The 20,559-nt window shown below is 39.1% G+C and overlaps 2 protein-coding genes across 5 annotated transcripts in view; both read left to right on the top strand.

Annotated features, from left to right (window-relative positions):
• LGR4 (leucine rich repeat containing G protein-coupled receptor 4) overlaps positions 1–8,398 on the top strand; it is a 170,482-nt gene extending 162,084 nt beyond the window's left edge. The window contains exons 16-18 of the mRNA XM_054972319.1: positions 699–811; positions 1,404–1,484; positions 4,951–8,398. Of these exons, the coding sequence (XP_054828294.1) occupies positions 699–811; positions 1,404–1,484; positions 4,951–6,227 (1,471 nt within the window). The 3' untranslated portion in view covers positions 6,228–8,398. The remainder of the gene's footprint in view (positions 1–698; positions 812–1,403; positions 1,485–4,950) is intronic.
• Positions 8,399–13,586: 5,188 nt separating this feature from the next.
• Positions 13,587–20,559, top strand: part of CCDC34 (coiled-coil domain containing 34) — a 42,142-nt gene continuing 35,169 nt past the window's right edge. For all 4 annotated transcript variants that reach the window (XM_054973004.1, XM_054973005.1, XM_054973003.1 and 1 more), the window contains exons 1-2: positions 13,587–13,847; positions 19,447–19,576. In XM_054973004.1, coding sequence (XP_054828979.1) covers positions 13,624–13,847; positions 19,447–19,576 — 354 coding nt within the window. In that variant the 5' untranslated portion in view covers positions 13,587–13,623. The remainder of the gene's footprint in view (positions 13,848–19,446; positions 19,577–20,559) is intronic.

Here is a 20,559-nt window from a genome sequence, read left to right as displayed (position 1 = left end):
TGATGTTCTGTGGGGAGCAGAACACACACACACACACACACACACACACACACACACACACACACACACACACACACACAACATCAGCACAGAGCAGAGAAACATTTATAGTGGTAATCTACCCTGAGGGCTTTTTTATGACCATGTGGTGGGGAATAAATAGAATAAAAATATGCTTGGCCACATCTTCTGGATGAATGAGACTTTCTGGCATGTCCTGAAGTGAGTTAAGGGTAGGGTGCAGAGCAGGAAATCCAGCCTTGAAGCATGAGAGATTTCATATAAACAAAGCAAACAATGAGAATGACAGGTGTGTACTTAGTACTTGCATGGGAATTCACTTGCGCAACAGTGTTACTCTCCAGGCAACTTGATGGGTTTTCATTTTAGTATACACAGGTAATAACATGATTGCTCATAACATCATTTTTGCCTTAAGATGGCAGTGCTTTAACAAACTTGGACTGCAACCAAAGAACTCTTTCTTATCTGAGAGCTTACATGAAAACCAGGTTCACAATGAAGCTGTTGAGAAATTCAGAACTTCTCTTGGTAGTTTAAAACCTATTCTTTAGGAAATCTCATAGCTAATTTCTTTATTAGAAGGGCTTTCATAAGGAAACTTTCTAACTTTCCAAATTGCTGCTTAAAAAAAAAGTTGTCAGTTATGACTTCCTGCTTTCTTTTTGAATTTTCAGATCGCTGTCTGTTCCATACGCCTACCAGTGCTGTGCATTTTGGGGTTGCGATTCTTATTTAAACTTTAATACTGAAGAGTCCAACCACCAAGATCAAGTTGCACATGACCGTGGTGAGTGCTTTATTGAGAAAGAAGTGTTCTGAGTATACACAAAGCCCATTACACAGATGTTAAGTTCCCTCCAGGCAAACTTGGAATCTGGAAATGTGGCTGCCACTGTTCTGTTAGGAGGGATGAGCTGCTGTATTCTGGGGGGATACTATTACATGACTTCATACAACATATTTTGAATATTTCCACAAGTTACTTACTCACGGACTCCTTTCAGAAATAATGCACAACTATGCTTATTCTACCCATGGCTAGTTTGTGAATCCAGTATTTGGTTCACAGGTGATTGCTCAACCTTAGTTTGCCTTCACAAATCCTGCTTTCAAACCTTTCTCTCTTTTCCTGGCTCTTTTCTCAGCTTGCGCTGCAGCACCCAGCTAAAGGAAAGCTTTGCCATGTTGTCAACTGATTTTCTATTGGTCACAGAGCCACACTCTCTTTCCCAGCCAAGCTCTATAGCTTCTAATGTTAACATTTTCCTCATACCAAATTAGAACACATCCCAATAAAATTGTACCCTCCCACCAACACAAAAGCATGTTAGATTAATATTTTAGTGTTTCTCCAGGCCTGATCTGCCATTTTTATCTAGGAGAAGCAGATGCGGATGACCTCATCAATGATGATAATGAAGAACTTGGTCAGACAATAATACACTGTACCCCTGCAACAGGTAAATGGGCCCATGAATTAGTGATCTGAGTAGCTAACTTTTTTGTGTTATGTGTTGTTTGGATTGTGACAGAATCCACAAATTTGCTGAAGAGAGCAGTTTTCATTAATTATGTAGTAATTAATGAAACAGAACCAGAGAATCCCAGCAGAACCAGTCTGGTAGCACGAGCATGTACTGAAGTTGCAGTCTTGAAGTTGCAGCTGTTTGAAAAAGCTTCTTTTCCTTTGGCTTTTGGAAGTTTACTTTTGTGGGAAAAGAAGGGAAGGGAGGCAACTTTCAGGCAGCAAGTCAGGGAGAAATCTCTGTCCAATCACGATGATTCTCTCATAGACCATGGTCTATGAGAGAATGGTCGTGAGTTGCAGCTCTCCCTAACTTGCTGCCTCAGAGTGACCTCCTCTCCCCTTTCTCCTTTCCCCCCAACCTCCAAAAGCCGAGGGGAAAACAAAGCTTCAAGCTTCAGGAGTGCGTGTCTTCTGCTCCCAGGTGTCCTTTGGGATTCTCTGGTTCTGTTGCACTTTATTATTTCTTTCTAGGAGGCTTTGGGTCAGTGGTTGCTCTTGTGTGTTTGGCTATCATTGCTTTGTCCAGGAGAAAGCATGGGACTCATTCCTCCCTTCGCCCCAATAGGATACAGTGGAGAGTAGCTGGGGGGACATAGTTCAGGGTCTTGTAGAATTGGGCCCTTTTACCCAGTCTTCTTGGAACTTTAGCCAGCCCTCACTTTGCTGCAGTATTGGTGTAGTTTGCTTGAAAAACAGTCCCTCTAGCACCCCAGAAAGATTCCTCAAAAGGGAATAACGGACTTAGTTAATTCTGAATATTTTTGGAATTAACTGGGAAGTCAATACAAGTCTAACCAAAAAGCCTTTATTTGATTGGGATTCCTGAATATATCTGAAAAATTCCAGTAAAGTATTTTTCAGATCTATTTTCAGACTGGGTATGCTGAATTGCACTCCTCATGACATTTCTACAGAGTATTACAGGAGAGTATGTTAAAATGTTTGTTTCAAAAGTGATAATGCAGGTGGTAAGATTAGTATTGTTTAAAGATGCATTGGTGTCGCTCCAACTATAGAGTGCTTACAGATGTCCTAGATGGCTCTTCCCTGCTTTCTTCCTGTTGGCGTCATTGTGTTAGCTGTTTTCCTTCGTTTTCCTGTCCCTGCAGCTGGCTGGTCATTGAGTGCAAGTTTCTGCATCACCCCAGCTGCCTGCAGGCAAAAAAAAAAAAGTGTATGACCCAGCTATTGTACCTTAAACTATATTAGCAGCCACTTACTTGTTTCCTGCCTCAAGCCCTGTGTTTAATTTTTTACATCATTGTCATGTTTGGGCCACCCTAGTTCCTACTGTCTCTGTGAATTCCAGCTGAGAGCTACATTCAGCATGTCTACTGGCAAGTGCAGGGTAACTCCTGTGGTATGGAGGGTTATGTGAGTCATCTCCTCTCCTCCATCTCTGAGATGTGAAACCTTTAGTGTTATAAAAACTTGAGAAGCAAGTAGTGTCCTGATTTTTTAAATAAAATGCCATGTAGGTCAAGGAACACTCATACATGGCAATAGAGCCAAAGCTGGTTTTATTATTATAAAACTCTGTACTGAATGCAGCTCTACAGACCAAATGAAGATGAAGAGACAAATGGTGCAGAATAATAGGAATCTTTAATAATTGTACAACCCCTATATGTTTCACATGCAGCTTTGTCAGGGAGAATCTTCCCGATTCTTCATGGTTCAGTTCCTGTATATACACCTTAGCAGAAGCTGAGGTTGTTCAAGATAATAATATTGTTCAGGCTTTAGCTCAGGATGCAATCACTAGTATTTTTCAAGCTTGTCACTTGCCTTGTTTTGTCACTCACCTTTATTGTCAACTAATCTTGAAGATCCATCCCACCTCCTCTCTATGTGCTGACTCACGGCATATTTATTGTCCATGTTTAGTTGCTCAGCCCATGGAACTGAGGTGTTGATAAAGTTCTGAAGAAATGAAGCCAATTAATTCTCCATGGCATCTCGAAAATGCTAGTTTGTTTATTTTTAATCAACCCTACCATTCTTTCTCTTGTTTAAACGACTTGTTGATGATGCTTATTTTCAAATACTCTTGTTCTAATTACTGATGGAATTAGTGTGGCACTGTAAAATGGGTGTAGGGAGGCTAGGTGTTATAGCATCTGCTTTTGATGCAGAAGGTCCTAGGCTCAATAGCTAATATAGCCAGTTAAAAGGCTTAGGTAGTTGGTCATGTAGAAGACTTACTTCCATCTGATACCCTGCAGAGCCTTTGCCAGTCAGATTATATAGTACTATCTTGTCCTCCTGAACAATCGACAACAAAATAAAGCTTTCAATCTCATGTAACATCGAAAGAATCCACGTAGATAACCTATCTGAGTTATTGACTCAACAGGCATATAATATAGGAATGTCAATGTTGTACCTTGCAGCAGCTGATTTTATTGTTATCTTTAATGTCACTGTTGTTTATCTTTAATGTTATCGTTGTTTATAAGAAGTTAAAATCAATTTTAATAAATGTTTTAAAAAAGAATATACAGTACTAGTCTTGATAGATCTATGGTCTGACAGTAGCTCTTAGCCATAATGGCTAAAGGGAACCTACACATGTATAAGCAGTAACCCTTTGAATATCAATTCTAGGAAGCAAGATCAGGGAAAAATCCTGGCCTCTATGTGCCCTGTTCATTAGTCCTACAGGGAAGCTGGTTGGCCACTGTGTGAAAGAGCACGCTGGACTAGATGGACCACTGGTCTGATATGGCAGGGTGTAATATCATACCTCAGTATAAATTGTCTTTTCAAGAAGTAGCCTCCTGTTGCCAGAAAGAACAGATAAACTAGATTTTTCCTGGTACCTCAGTGTGTAGCTGTGAGGGCCCTGGTCTTTTGACACAATGACATTATATGCCTCTGCAGTAACCATGCATCAGGGCTCTTTATGGACCCACTTCTCTGGGCTGTAACCAATCCGGGGTTGATTGAAGAAACACATTGACAGGTTCAAAGCATATAACAGAATGTATGTGAAGTTCACCTTTAAAACAGTCATAAAGAAAAGACTAAATACATAGAAGGAGTTCTTTTTATAATACTGAGACAATCAAAAAAGAGATGCTTTTAGGATGAATGTGCATATATTTTCTTGTGCTTATATACCACAATCTAATGTCAATCAATTGACTAGTAGAAGAGTCATTAAAGTTTGATTTATTTCACTTCTGTTTATACAAATGCCCCCAAGTGGTCCATCATTGGAATAATTATCACTTTGTGTATAATTAGCAAATTGCTGCTGCTGCAGATCTGTTACGTATATATCTTATGTAGGGCTCTTGAGTGTTGTTTCCAGATATAATGTGTACATTTTACAGTAATTCCAAAATTACAGTTTTACTAGCTGCATTAAACATTTTTCTTTTTTTTTTAATTAGGTGCTTTCAAGCCTTGTGAATACTTACTAGGGAGCTGGATGATTCGTCTTACAGTCTGGTTTATTTTTTTGGTTGCTTTATCCTTCAACATTCTTGTCATGTTAACTATATTTGCTTCTTGCATTTCACTGCCTTCTTCCAAACTATTCATAGGCTTGATTTCCCTATCTAACTTACTTATGGGGATTTATACTGGCATATTGACTTTCCTGGATGCAGTCTCATGGGGACGGTTTGCTGAATTTGGCATTTGGTGGGAGACTGGCAGTGGCTGCAAAGTTGCTGGGTTTTTAGCTATCTTCTCTTCGGAAAGTGCCATTTTTTTCCTAATGTTAGCTGCCATTGAACGAAGCTTGTCTGCCCAGGAAATAATTAAGATGGGTAAAAGTAATCATCAAAAAAAGTTTCGAATTGCTGCCGTTTTTGCTGTCCTTTGCGCGCTGGTAGCAGGATGTTTGCCACTTTTTCATAAAGGAGAATATTCTGCATCACCTCTCTGCTTGCCCTTTCCTACTGGTGAAACTCCCTCTTTGGGTTTCACAGTTACACTAGTACTCCTAAACTCATTAGCCTTTTTGCTAATGGCTGTTATTTATACTAAACTTTACTGCACCTTGGAGAAGGAAGATTTGTCTGAGAACTCACAAGCCAGCATGATTAAACATGTTGCTTGGCTAATCTTCACTAACTGCATCTTTTTCTGCCCTGTTGCATTTTTCTCATTTGCTCCACTCATCACTGCAATCTCTGTAAGTCCTGAAATCATGAAGTCTGTCACTCTGATATTTTTCCCACTGCCTGCTTGTCTGAATCCAGTCTTGTACGTCTTCTTCAACCCCAAATTCAAGGAAGACTGGAAATTACTGAGGTGGCATATTACCAAGAAGAATGGAACTGGAACAGCCACTGTTAATACACAAGGTGGCTGTGGGACACAGGATTTCTACTATGACTGTGGCATGTACACCCATCTGCAGGGTAACCTTACCATGTGTGAATGCTGTGAATCTCTTCTTATATCCAAGCCTGTACCATGTAAGCACTTAATAAAGTCCCACAGTTGTCCAGCTCTGACAGTAGTGCCTTGCCAAAGGCCAGATGGCTATTGGTCTGATTGTGGTACCCAATCTGCCCATTCTGATTATGCAGATGAAGAGGACTCTTTTGTATCAGACAGTTCAGACCAAGTACAGGCCTGTGGACGTGCTTGTTTCTATCAGAGCAGAGGCTTTCCTTTGGTTCGTTATGCTTACAATATCCCAAGGATTAAAGACTGAAAAGCTTTGTTGCAAACCATGAGCTAAAAAAGGAGGACACTTCATACACACTATGCCTGTTCTGTCCTTTTATCTGGAAGCACTTTTATAATCATATTTTGATGTTTATAGTAGACAAGGGAGGTGGGCAGTAAATAGCTATACATTTAAAGCAAGAGCTGTTGCTCTTACTGTAAATAATTGGAAAACTAAAATTTATAACCCAGTTTTGTACTTTTTCCAAGCAATTATATATTAATGTCTATGTTCTTAGGCTGTATTTTCATATTGTTATCTGACTGTAATTTACTGCTTCGGATGTGAAATGAATTCAGTCCACTCTTCCAGTTAAGCACATTACAAGAGACAGCTATAATTAAGAAATTATTTTAAAATGTGACTTTATATAGTTAAAAGAAAAATTGTTGCTAACTTTTGTATAGCATTTCTGACTGAATCTCAGGACACTTTACTGCAGGGCCAAAAGAAGGGAGTACTCTTCATATACAACTGTGAGTCAAATACTAGCAAAACATGTTATATTTTTCATTTTTCAAGCTGTTGCTGAATTTGATTGGGATAAAAATGTTTATTTCAGTAAAATATGTATCACCTCTCATAATCTAGTTCTGGTAGGTTGACAAGATAGAGGGGAAAAGCTGAGTATTGTTTGGAATCCTTTGGGCTTTCGTGAGCAAACATCAAAATCAAGTTTACCAAACTTACATTTGTCTGTAGTCCCAATGTGTATTACTCCATTCCCTAGATCCATATAGATTTCACCACAACTGCATTTCTGTGACTGTTGTGTACCCTGAGAGCAGTATTGTGCATATGGAACTCTTGAGTATACTGGATCTTAGTTGCTCTCATGAAGAAGATGGAGAATATATACACAACACATAATGGGGATTCTCTTCTGCACACACAGAGCATTTTTAACACAAAAGATAAATAGTTATTCCCACTCACTGTTTCTCCCCACACCCCACACACACCCTTGAGCCCCTCTTGCATGTTGGAGAGCCACTGAGTTTTGTAGGTTCAGTTGCAGGTTTGTTGATGACAGCAAAAGTCAGTGGAAAAGTCATAGAAATCTACCTTGAGAAATACAGTTAATATGCTGAAAGCTGCAAAGATGTAGAAAGACGCTTCCTAAAGGAAATATAGTCTGGAGTGAAACCACATTATATAGTGGTTTGGAACCAGCAATGTGTAAGCAGAAACATCAATGGACTTAATGCACTTCTACTTGTGTAAGAACTTGTGTTACACCTAGTACTTTCCTCTCTATATATATCATAGTGCCCAGAAATCGGTTTGCACAAGATCTTTCACTAGGAGAAATGCAAGATGGGATATAATACGTTTGACGCAGTGCAAACAGCTACCATTCTTTTTCTTGCATTTCTACTTGCACAAAGGTCTACTGCAAGTGGAAATTTTGCACTGGAACCAACCCACAATTTTGTAATAGAATAGATCTGGGTACAAAGTTGCTTTGGAATAAAAGGCTGGTATGTTAAAAGAAATGTGAAAATCTATATTGCAACATAAGAATTTCTGCTTTCCTGCCATTTTATAGACTGGGCAAATGAGCTGACTTTTATAAAATTTAGGGGGGGAAACATTTGAATTTGATACTTGAGACCCTGATGTGTGATAATTAAATTGATCTTTGTCATCTCTCCTTAGTGTGAAAATTCACAGCGTAAAGTTATATATGCATGATCAAGCTAGATCTTATATCTCTTGAAAAAAAGTATTTTAAATAGCAGTTCCACTGCCATACCAGTCATTCTAGCACCTCTTTTACAAAAAAAGATTTAAGCTAGATTACAGTTAGGAAAATTTAAATTGTATATAGTGTGCATAAAAATAATTTTCATACTGTAAATTATTTGGTAGAATACATGATGGGAAATGTGGCTTCAGTGCATTTTGTTAATTAAAGCTACCTCCTGAAACATAGCAGCTGCCAGTAGCAGATTGTTTTTAATTGTGGTTTATATACTTTTTGCATTGTAAATAAACATTGGTTGTACATTGTTGTTGTAAGAAAACCCAGAAGCTTTGTATATCAAAATTATTTAGCTTGTACAAAATATGGGATATTGCATACTGTAATTTTTGTAAACCAAAATAATTCATAGTAAAGTCAAAGGTAGTAAAAGTGAAAGAAATGGATCCTACATTTTGTGTTTTTGTTATATTTAAGCTTCTTCAACTTGAAGTTATATATGAGATGAAAATGTATGTGGGGAATAGTAAATATATTCTGTGTATGAATGGTGCTGATTTTATAATGTCACAGATCTTCTGAAAATAAGCAAGTGCAATAATACTCAAATATTTACCCTAATTCAGGTGTGCACATATGTAGCTTCTGGTTTTCCTTTTAGTTCTGTAGAGTTGTTTTCTGTGCATGTGGATCTGCTCTGTCAGTCAAAGGAAATGGTGATGCCTGCATAGCGAATGTTTTATGTATATTCCAGCAAGTTCAAGAAATTTTTGAACTTGGTGATGGTATGAAATATAGTTTACGCTACATGTGGTTTAGGAAAAGAGGCTAGATCAGCAGAATTAGGATTGGTAATTCAGTTTGATTTGTTCAAAATATTTTTGTTCCTCTTTACATAGATACAAGTGATCATAAGGTTGAAACAAAGAATTTAAACAAAATGACACTTGAAGTTAAAGATAGAGATGTTTTTAGTTTTAATTTTTGTTTAAAGAAAATAAGTTTTTAAAAAAAGATTAGTTGCACCATAAGAGGGTTTTGTGCCATCTATTTTGACTTTTGTGGAACTTTCATTGATATCAGCACAGTTTCTATATAAAATTAGTTTCTTTATCCACACTATTTTGCATTCTGTATGTATTTTGATTGCAATAGGACTGCTGTATAGTTTGAGAAACGACTATTTAATTACACAAAAATAAATAAATTACAGTTTAAAGGCACTGCTATAATTTTCCACTAGTGCTGCCACACATACATGCTTGTATGAGGGCTGTGTGAATAATTTACTGTGAGAGCGGGGCATGGACTAGATCATGACTCTGGCTATAAAACAAAACTCATATGTGTTGAGAAGTCTCATGCTACTGAAGAGGGTTATTTTTCCACAATCAACAGTTTAATTTTGTCTATTTTAAAAGAAATCTCATTGATTTAAGTGGACTTTGAGTTGAGAGAAGAGCCATACGACATTTATAGAGGACATGGTTTGTAAGCTTTTTCCCATTATCAACCCCTGGTATCTCAAGTCAAAAGAATATGAGGAGGGCTGGGAAAGTCCTTTTGCTTGAGAGTGCTGCCAGTCACAGTGGACAATGCAGGCTAGATGGACCAATGGTTTGACTTTGTATGGTTCCCTCCCATAAGATTGCAAACAGGAATGCTAAACTCACTTGGGAATATTGGAGCTTACTTCTAAACAAATATGTATAGGCTTTCTTAGTAAAGCAATATATGCACACATAGCAAAAAGCTAATTTATTTTGTGGTCGCTACAGTGACTTAATTTGAGTTCTTGTTTTGCCATCAGCTTTTAAATCAAGGAAAATAGTTAATAATTTTACTGCTGTCTCCTAAATTGTAGACTACTGCTTTTTATCAAAATCATAAAAGCTTTCTTCAGTAGTACCTCCATCTATACTATACTTTCAGTTTAATTATAATTTTTAATTGCTAGACAACTTTGATCTCAATGCTAACATTCTAATCCTTACTTGTTAACCCCCATGAGCTAGCTGGTTTAGCCCAGTAGGGTGGAGTCAGTGTCTGGAGCTGAGTGGCCTGATAAAATTACATGCTCTTTATCGCCTTGAATAAGGGCTGTAATTCCCAAGCTGAAGACAGAAGCCTGGGTTCTAGTTTGTTCCATAATCAAGAGGACTGTAGCAAAAGACTTGAAAAGTTGAACCTTGCTTATCCTGAGTAAGACAACCATCACTTGGCTGAACTTAAAGACATTACTGGCTGCAATTTTCTGCTCTTCATTGCACCTATGAGTTTGGTTTAAAAAAAAGTTGTATTCTCATTGTTAAAGGCTTGGTTTTAAAAAGTTTTTGTAACTTACATTTGTGTTGCAAGTTCAGTTCCTAAATTAGCCCCATAGAACCCAAACAACAACAAAAAGAGGTTATTCTCTCTTCTCTGGCTGGAGCTCATTATCTTTCCTTCTCCTGCAGTGACTCTTGTGTCAACATACCTCAAAACTCCACAACTGTATTATAGTCTCAAAAGAATAAAATAACATCTGCACATTGCCATTAAAATGATCACTTGGGAATTATTTGTGACATTTGGGGTTGAGGAAAACAGATGCCTGGTTGATGAAATGGAGATACTTGTTTGATGAGTCATAGTCACATTCTTGCATAAATGATTGCTAGCTATGTTGTTAATAAAATCCTTAATAATAGTCTTTTCTCTCCACTGTCTGCTAAGATATTTCTCTCAAGCATGGCATGTACTTGGTGTGGTAATGAATTACAAGTTCTATTCAGTAAAGATGCAGATCTCTCAGGATTCCCATTATACGATGGTGTATAATGTCATAATCCAGTCAAAACATCTGTTTTAATCAGTTGAGCTACATGTAATAAGAAAATGGAACATGCAGAGCAATAGGGTAAAGCTAAGGTCAGCTAATTACAGTCTTCTGTAACTTTTATCCTAGTTTCTGAACAGATTTTAAGGTTGAAATGATTGCTGATTACGTAAGTGTTATGACAGAACGAGGGCAAGAGCAGAAGTACAAGTTCCATTGCATCCTTCCCTCCATGTACTAGGGTTGCCAGCTCCAAGTTGGGAAATTCCTGGAGATCTGGGGGTTGAAACCTGGAGAAACCTGGAGAAAGTGGGGTTTGGGGAGGGAAAAGACCTTGGTATGGTATAATTCCATAGCGTCTACCCCCCAAAGTAGCAATTTTCTCCAGGTGAACTGATCTCTGTGGCCTGGAGACCAGTTGTAATTCCGGGAGATCTCCAGCCACTACCTGGAGGCTGGCAACCCTACCATGTACTGCTGTAATCACCTAGAAACTTTCTGTCTAGAGTTGATCTAGATGTCCTTAAGAATGCATGTTGAGCATGCCTAGGCAAACTGAACCCTTTTCTTACAGCTTAAGGAAATGGCTGTAGAAGATCTTACATGAAGTATGGAACAAAATAGCTCAGGCTATTTTTTTCTTTCAACTTTGGACAGGGGAAACCCTGAAATAGTATTAACACTCCCCCCCCCTGCATAGTGCTTAATTTTCCACTTCTGTGGGGTTCTTTGTAAGCTAAGGATCAATTCAAACAGTATGCTGGGTGTACAAGAAGTCTCTCCATGCATCATTCCACATCTAAGTTATGTAGAAGATTCCAGTTGGTGCAAAATGCAGTGGCGCATCTGTTACCAGGAGCAAGTAGAAGCATGTACATCATCCCCATGGTACAGCTACTCCATTGATTACCTATCAGTTACTATGCTCAATTCAAGGTACTGGTTATCACACACAAAGCTCTTCATGGCCTTGGTCGGACATACCTACGGGACTGCCTCCCTGTTTCTCCACAGCAACTTTGCTCATCTGAACGGTCTCCTGCAGGTGACACCCTGCATATTGGCAAAATCAACAGCAGCATATACATGGGCTTTCTCTGTGGTGGCCCCTCCCCTGGGGAACAGCCTGCCTGAGCTCAGCAGAGCCCCCACTCTCTTAGATTTCCATAAACAATGCAAAACCGAATTATTCAGAAAGGTTTTTGCATTGTGTGTGCATGGCGGGGGGTGGGGTGGGGGGAAGGTTCAGATGCTCTGCTAATGGGTTAGGGACCATAGACTTCACCACTAATTTGCCGTATGTACTATCTGTTGCTTTAAATATGTGCTTCTATGTCAGCCCTCGAATTGCTTATGTTGTTTCAGCATTTCTTCGACTATTGGATTCTTACTAATGCTATGTCTTTGTAAACGTATGTTTATTTACCCTACAGCATTGTTTATGAAATTGTCCTTGATGCTGACTGCTATTCTCACACAGTGTAATCCGCCTTGAGTCTCAGTGATAAAGGCGGACCATTGATGACCTAAATAAAATAAAAATTCTGTTGTTCAAGTTGGATTGGCTCAGCACTGAGTAGATAATTCCTACAGCAGGGAATTGTGACTCAAGCCATTTTTGTATGTACAGTGTACATGTAGTAGCTGAGAGGTGATATTGAAGTAATGAAAACACATTTTTATTTATGACCAAGTTTAAAACCGTTTCCAAAGTCATGAACTTCATATATTCCTTTAAAAAAACAATGGCGGTTCTAGACCCTGGCAGTAACCCAAAAGGTGCAGTGGTAATGCATCTTAGAAGGTAGTGTTAGGGTCACTGACTTTCCAGCTAGGCTACGGTTCACTGTTATGCTGCAAGTTTCAACTTACCTACCAACAAGTGGAAAAAGAACCTTATAAAGCTGTGCTCACCACCAATCAGCCCACGCCCCAAACAGGGTTATTTTCTCCCTCTTGCCCTAGCGGCGTTTTTCACTATACATATTCAAGTCAGACATTGGCACTTAATTGCATTATTAAACCAATAAAAAAAATGTCCCTTCACATTCCCTACCCCATGATCTGTTCCAGACATTCGGTTTCCAGTTGCAATGTCATCAAGTAGCGCTGTGCGCTATGGATTGTTAGAAGCATTGCTGTAGTGGGGGTGGGGGTGGCTCAGCTCCCCCCCCCCACCGTTTTGTGTGTGTGTGTGGAGTGGTGAAAGTGACACTGCATATGGTCTAGAGCACTTACCGGCCTGGCAAGAACTGTTTCTTTATGAGTTCAGTTGTCTCTAAGTGACTTCTTGCTAGCCTTTCTGGGGGAATTTAAAAAAAATGCCTGTAACGACGGTGGCGTCGGCCTCATTGTGAGGTTATTTGATCCGTGATGATGGGATTGGGGGGCGGGGGGAGGAAAATACGGGCAGAGGGGAAGAAGCGAGAACGGAAAACCAAAAAGGCTGGGAGGTCTGGAAAACACAAAAGGGAGAAGAGGAAGGCTTCCTCTCACGTACTGCAGGGTGAGGCAGTAGGCGCCAAAGGCAAGCCTCGGTGACCAGGCCGGAGGCGTCCTCGTTGCCATGGCACCTATTGCACTTGGTGATTGGTGGATCCGTCCGGGCCGCGGGGACTGCTGGGAACGGAGCAGGCGCTGCGGTTTTTAAAGCGGCGGCCACAGGTAGAGAGAACGGTTGCTCCCCCTCCTTTGAGCCGTTACGGGGGAGGGCAGCCGCTTGAGGGAAAGAATCCTGTTGCTTGGAAGGGCGGGGGAGGTCCGAAGGCAGCAGGACGCCCTTTGAAAAGCGAGGCGTGGGGAGGGGGTCTTGAGAAGCGGTTCATTCTGGTTACTCTTCGCAGATCCTTGTCGCCACCATGCCCATTTCCGTGCCCCCGAAGAGCAGGCGGGGAGCAGCTTGTTCCATTCCATCCTCCCCTGCTAGCTCCGAAGATGAGGGGGCCGGGAAGTCTTCCACTTTCTCCCTGCTCTCCCCGAGTTTCCATCAAAGTTTCCCAAGATTCCACCGCAAGGAGCAAGAGGAAGATGCAACATCAGCTAGCAGGGGAATGAGCATCTCTCAAAGGAGTAAACACCATAGGTAATGTGGCGTCTCCGCCCCCTCAATCGCAGTTCTTCCTTTCACCTTTTAGGCTACCCTTGGCTAGCTGTGGAGGTGTGTTGGGGAGCAACTGAAATCAAGGGACCTCTCTGAATTCCTAGATGGAGAGCAATTCATACGATACAGCTTGAGTTGGGATCCATGCTAAGAGAGCATGTCCTGTCTTAGACAGGAGTAAACTACATGTTCTTATAAAGTGTAGAGTTTGCTCAAGCATGGTAACTGAAAAATTACTGATTTCCTTTCATTACTGAGCTCTGCTATCATGCAGTTCACACGTCAACAATCTAATGCATCTAATTCTACACTTGAATTCAGTAGATAAAAATTTTCTGGAAAATGAGGTCATGTACAAATAGTGAAGATCGAGAAAGCCTGGGACAAATTTGTAAAAGAGAAATCTTAAGAAAAACAATGAGAGGATAAAATAAAGTGCTGAGATTATCTCATAAAACCTTGATGACCATTTTTGATTGCCTAGGCAACTGCAGGCATTTGGGTGTAGACTAGTTGCCTGGGTAATCCAAAATTGTTACCCCAGTTTCATTTTGAAATTAAAAACGAAGGGGGCGGGGTGGGGAGTGAGTAGGCAGGATAGAAGATCAGTGGGAGGTGGGAAAAGAGAACGGGGAAAGTCACATGGGCTGCAAGGTGAAGGGAAGGAAGGACAGCAGGGAAAGAGTGGGGAATTGGGAAAGGTTAGGTGAGAAGGAAAGAAATAGGTGTGATGTCTTTGAGGGGGAAGAAATGTGAGGATAGCATGAAGAAGAGAATCAGCAAGGAGAGTCCTTGTCATGACTCATGGGTCCCCTATTTGTATCTACATATAAAATGTAATGCGAAAATCTGCTTTGATCCTGATGCCTACTGTGTGGCTCTCTCTATATGTCTTATTTATTTATTTTATTCGATTTATACCCCGCCCTCCCCACAAATGGTCTCAGGGCAGCTAACAACATTAAAAAATACATTAAAATCACAAAAACATAAAATCAACAATAATTTTTTAAAAAATCATTAAAATAGTCCAGGAGCAGGCTATTTAGACAAATATTGGGAGTCTGTATACAGGCATAGCAGATGGCCAAGGGCAGCCCCAGAAGAAGTGGTGGTCTTAGATGGAAGAAGGAGGACACCCGCTGGCACTCAGCCAAAGGCCTGGTGGAACATCTCCGTTTTACAGGCCCTGTGAAACTGTAACAGGTTCCGCAGGGCCCGGATCTCCAGCGGGAGAGCGTTCCACCAGGCCGGGGCCAGGGCAGAAAAAGCCCTCGCCCTGGTTGAGGCCAGATGGATGTCCTTTGGGCCAGGGACCACCAGGAGTTGCTTGTCTGCAGAGCGCAACACCCTTCAGGGGACGTAATGGGGTAATGTTATTCTTTTAGCTATCAGTTATGTAAGTAACAACATTTGTTAAATCGCATGGATTACTGGCAAAATGGTTAGAACTGTGCCAGCATGGTGTAGTGCCTAGTGTTAGACTGGGATGTGGGAGAAGGTTGCTAATTGACTTCGGTCCCATCACTCTGTCTTAGTCCATATTGCTTTACAATGATGTTGTAAGCTGCTTTGAGTCTCCATTGGTGAGAAATGTGGGGTTATAAATATAAAATAAGATATTAGATCCTGGGCTACAAAATCAGTGTGCTTAGCACATAATCAACATAGCCTTTAAGCAGTAATACTTAGTGAGTGCCATTTGCCATCAAATGTACATGTAGAAAGTGTCAGTAACTAAACAACATTTTGAAGTGTTTTAAGTTTAACTAGAACCCTTTTATTATAATTGGAAAGATATTTGAGAATTGTATCCTAACTCTACACATATTATTTATGACATCAGGATATTTACTCAGAAGTAAGCTTTATTGACAGAATTTGTAAAGGTAGATTCTTTACTTGTTGGCTGTCATTCTGCTGATATTTTAAACTGATCACCAGTGACTGTTCCATTTGAGAATGTTAATTTATAGCTTCAAGAATGTTAGTTATTTGTAAACTTACAAGATTTGGTGTTGAGCACATTATTCAGGTACTTTTGCAATATCAGTTACTGTGCAGGGGTGGTAATTTAATTAATAAACAAGCTAACACTTTCCCCCTTAAACTTAGAAATTGTGATTTTCAGTTACTGTTTGATGTTGAACTAATACTAGGCATGGCAACACAACATGATGAAACCACAGCCTATCTTGCTATGTCACAAAGCCCTCAATTATGTTATACTTGGGCAGTTTTGAGTGCTATGTGCTCATAGTTTTCTATGTGAAGCCATTTATTTTATACTTATATATGTGAATTTCAGAATTGTGTTTAACATACCACACTGCACATGATTTTAAAAATTCTGCCCTTAATTGTACATCATCTTGATTGCAAATTCTCTGACACTGTCTCCTAGCAGAGCCAGTTGAGTCAAAGTAACAAATAGGAAAATTACTACTTGGAGTGAAATTGTAAACAATCTTTTTCCAACATGATTTTTTAAAACCAAAAGTAGACTGTGTCTCAGCAGGATAGAGTGGGGTCAGGAGCTGTTTAATCATTCTGGCCATTTTCCCCACTCAAAAATCTCCCTTCCCCAGTTGTTTTTCACCTTGTGTATAAATGTATGCACGTTTCTCTGTGCAAAACAGACACATTTTAATATTTTGAGAAGGATCATTTATGGATGCATGCATAGGTAGAAGGAAAAGAGTTAAACACGTCACCCCACTTCTAGCAACCTCAACTCCACATTCTTGCATCTGTTTCTCATTTAAAACAAAAGTTAATAGAGTCATGGAACTTGTTTGTTATTGTGCTTTGGCCCTTAAACTCTGAGGAGTTTGAAAGTGGTTTAGCAACTTTTAGAATCTACTGTCAAGAAGGAGAAAGGTTACATGCATACAAGGATCTGGACCATGGCTATGTAGTAAAAACTATCTTAATATTATTGAGTTATATTTTAATCCCTTTAGTTAAATAATAACTTCCTGAAAAAGATGGGAAAATATTTCAGATTCTTAGGCACTAACCACATTTGAACAGTGGACCTACATGGAACTGAAGAAAATACTTTCTAAATTCTAAACAATTGGCTAGCCAAAGTTCTGTGGATTTTCCAGTCTGTTCTAGGAAGAAATTACTCTGCATGTGCAAAGTTGCAGTGATGGAATTTCCAGAGCATATTTATATTTACTGATTTTAGTAACTCCAATTGGATAGCAAGTAGTCTTATCAGTAGCCATTATTCTACTTTTGTTCATTGGAAATGCTGATGTTTCATTTCCTTCTTTTGGCATTTTCTTTTCCTAATATGTGTTTCTGCTTGTTTATTTCATTTATACCCTTCTTTTCTTGCAAATGGGGACCTGAAGTGGTGTAGAACATTTTGTCTTCCATTTTATCCTCACCACAACCCTGTGAGGTAGATTAAGCTGAGCGTAGGTGACTGACCTCTGATCACACAACAAGCTCCCATGGCTGAGTGAGATTCACACCTGGGTCTTCCAGATCCTAGTTCATCCACTGTAACCACTATACAACACTGGCTATTTCTGAATTGTAGAAACCTTCTAAGTAGAACACACAGTGTCTTCAGTCAGAAGTATTTTAATACTGAAATTAATGACTGAAGACTAAGAACAAAATCTGTACAATTCTTAACATTTTGGAGAATTTTTCCTTTAGAGATTCTAAAACTAGAGGCATATCTTACCAATTTAGGAGTCTTCTCAGCACTATCATTCTTGTCTAGTGAGTGGTAGTTTTAAAGACCTTAGTCGGTTATTTAGGGCCTCTAATAGATACTTTGTGTGTTTTTTTTTTAAATTGCATTTATTTTTAGCTCAGTGCTTGTCCCAGGCCCAACAGAATTATATCCAAAACCTATAATAGCATAGAAAGGAAAGCCTTGCTGGAATGCACAAGATTGTTCTAGTACATTGCTTTTGTAAAACTTGGGAGAAATGCTGGGTAAGGAGACTGTAACATTGATCCAAGGTGCTAAATAAAGGGGAAAAAATCAAGAGGTTCACAAAAAAATCTCTTAATGTTCCAGAACTAGAAGAGCTATAGTCCCTTCTTCACTTTGCTGAAATAATAAATTTTCTTTATGTTAAACAAAATTTGTTAAATGAATATTCACAAGCTAGAAACAAGTTCAGAGGATAGCCAAAAGATGATAAAGACTGGCTTTTCCACTTCCCTTGGATGATCAAGTGTCAAATTACACTTTCTGTTTTTTCTCTGGCTAGGATGAGGCAGCTAGGATGGTCCCATCTAATTGTTTCCAGTGTACAAAACATGTTATCTTTCACCCTCCATACAGGATTTGCTGTTTACCAGCAAAACTGAAATATGTTTAATAAGTTTCCTGCTGCTTTAGATCAGAATAGGAAGAGGGAAATTGCAATTATTCATTACATGATTCAGTATGCTAAGAGAGACGTGTACTCCAAAATAAAGAGGTACCCACTCCAAACACAAAAACAAAGTGCAAAGGCACAGGAGTAGGGTAATACAAAAATTAATAATAAACATCAATAAGAGTAGGGCAATACAACGTTTATTATTTTTCATGTTACTTTACTCTTGTGCCTTTGCACTTTGTTTTTGTAAGAGAGACGTGTAGGTACTATTAAGAGAACATTGAAGTATGTTGTAGCAGTAGGTGGGGAAGGAGAAATCCAAACTAAACAATGGATGGGGATGAGCAAAAGACCCCTGAGTAATTACTGCAAAGCTGCTTGCAAAACATACTACATTCCAGAAGGATGAAGACAAAAGTGCAATCCTAAACAAAGTTCCACTGTTCAAAGCCTGCTGACTGTATTGGTCTTAAACAGGTATAATTGCTTAAGACTAATCAGTGAGAGAAAATGGGGAGAACATCTTGGCAAATTTCAAACTTCAGGTCACCAACAAGAAGTGCCTTTTAATATCAATGAGGCAAAACTTTAATTGTCGAAACATGCTGCCTAGAAAGCCATACGATTTGTTTGATTGAGATGATTCCTTTCTTTTTTTTTAAAAAAAAAATGTACTACTATATTGATAGGTTTAGGGGGCTGAGCTAGGGTCTTTATGGTTTTCAGAGTCAGGGATTTTGCAAATATAAATTTGTGGTACAAAAGAATACAAGTGAATTCTGTGCAAATATAGCATTTGGTTCTGAATACACTGGTTCTACACTTAAAATATAGAGCATGTTGAGAAGAACCCAGGTGAGCAACAAAATTAGAAAGTAAAATAAACTTATCGTCTATGGAGAAGAAGACACAACTAAAATATTTTATGCACAGCAAATTATGTAATCTGTACAAAAAGTTAAAATATTGTGCGAGGAAAACCTACTTTCTGTGGTCTGTTTGAATTATGCATACTGGGCCAATTTGCATATTTTTTACATATTGTTCTCTTATCGGCTTTAAATGCATTTCTATTACATATTGCAAGTCTGTTTTTTATTTATGTTAGTTGTAGTCTGCATTTCTCATTGAGATTCAAGGCAGATTACTATGTAATTTCTCTTAAGTTTTGTTTGAAAACGATATCTCTGAACTGTGTGTCTAATTACTTATCTGCTATTCCATAGTGTTGAACGCATTAGAAAAAAGACTCCGCAAAATCAATCAGCTGTGGCAGGTAGTCTTTCACCTTGGGAAGAATGGTTCCTTTCCAAAGAAAAAGAGTTACGTGCTCGCTTGCAAGCACAAGCTTTGGAGGTGAATACTTCAGATTATTTTCTTTAGATTTGACAGCAGGCTATTGATCATCAAAATACATGTTTTCCTTAATACGTTTAAAAAACAGATGGTGTTGTTCTTTACATTTTAGTGATTTTAGATGTACTTAACTTTTTATGTAGCTGCAGTAAAGTGATTCATTCATTTTGTTGAATATGAATTATATATATCAAATTTATTCTTAATTGGAAGTGTACTATATGCATTTTGCTTATTCAACTTTCTGGCAACGATCCAAGTTCAAAGGATTGGGTACATTTGTATAATTTAATTAATGATTGCATATGCCTATATTTAAATGTTCACACATGATGGGGTATGTGCTGCACATAGACAAGCCAAGATATGGTGGAATGTAATATATTGGTAGCTATAAGAAAACTGGGTATATTGCATGGCATTTGGTTTATGGATACAGTTACGTCCCTGTAGGGTAGGGAGAGATATGGTGGAGGGAGGAAAAATAAGCCAGGGAAGGGGAAGGGGCAGCAAACTTGCAGGTTGTTGTCCTTCTCTTTCTTCTTCCAGCAGGTTGATGCTGGTGACCGTATCAAAATCCTGTTGGGCTATAGTATCTTGCTTTTAAATGCTAGGTCAGTTACATGCAAAACATTGGCCATCTGGGATTTAATTCTGGATGAGATGTCCAAGACTCCCTTGTCAAAAGTGTCTTAGAATTTCTCAGTCTCCATTACAACCGTGGGCGTGTCTCTAGAAATAACCAGCTCTCCCATTGACCTCTGGAATGAGGAAATAACGCTAGCAAATGACAACAGTTGCTCTTAGGTGCCCTCTCTCAAGTCTAAGAGCCCAGGCAGCCTCTTGGTTACTGAGGGGCTGTGGACGATATAAAAACAAGGGAGATAGCTAGAATGACAATAGAGAAAAACTTGCGATGAATCTAACAAGGCATGGACTAGAGTTCATTTTAAAGCCTACATCATGGCAGTGATGGTGAAGAA

Source organism: Eublepharis macularius, chromosome 2, assembly GCF_028583425.1.
Source record: "Eublepharis macularius isolate TG4126 chromosome 2, MPM_Emac_v1.0, whole genome shotgun sequence".
Lineage (NCBI taxonomy): Eukaryota > Metazoa > Chordata > Lepidosauria > Squamata > Eublepharidae > Eublepharis > Eublepharis macularius.
This window is presented reverse-complemented; position numbering and strand designations above follow the sequence as displayed.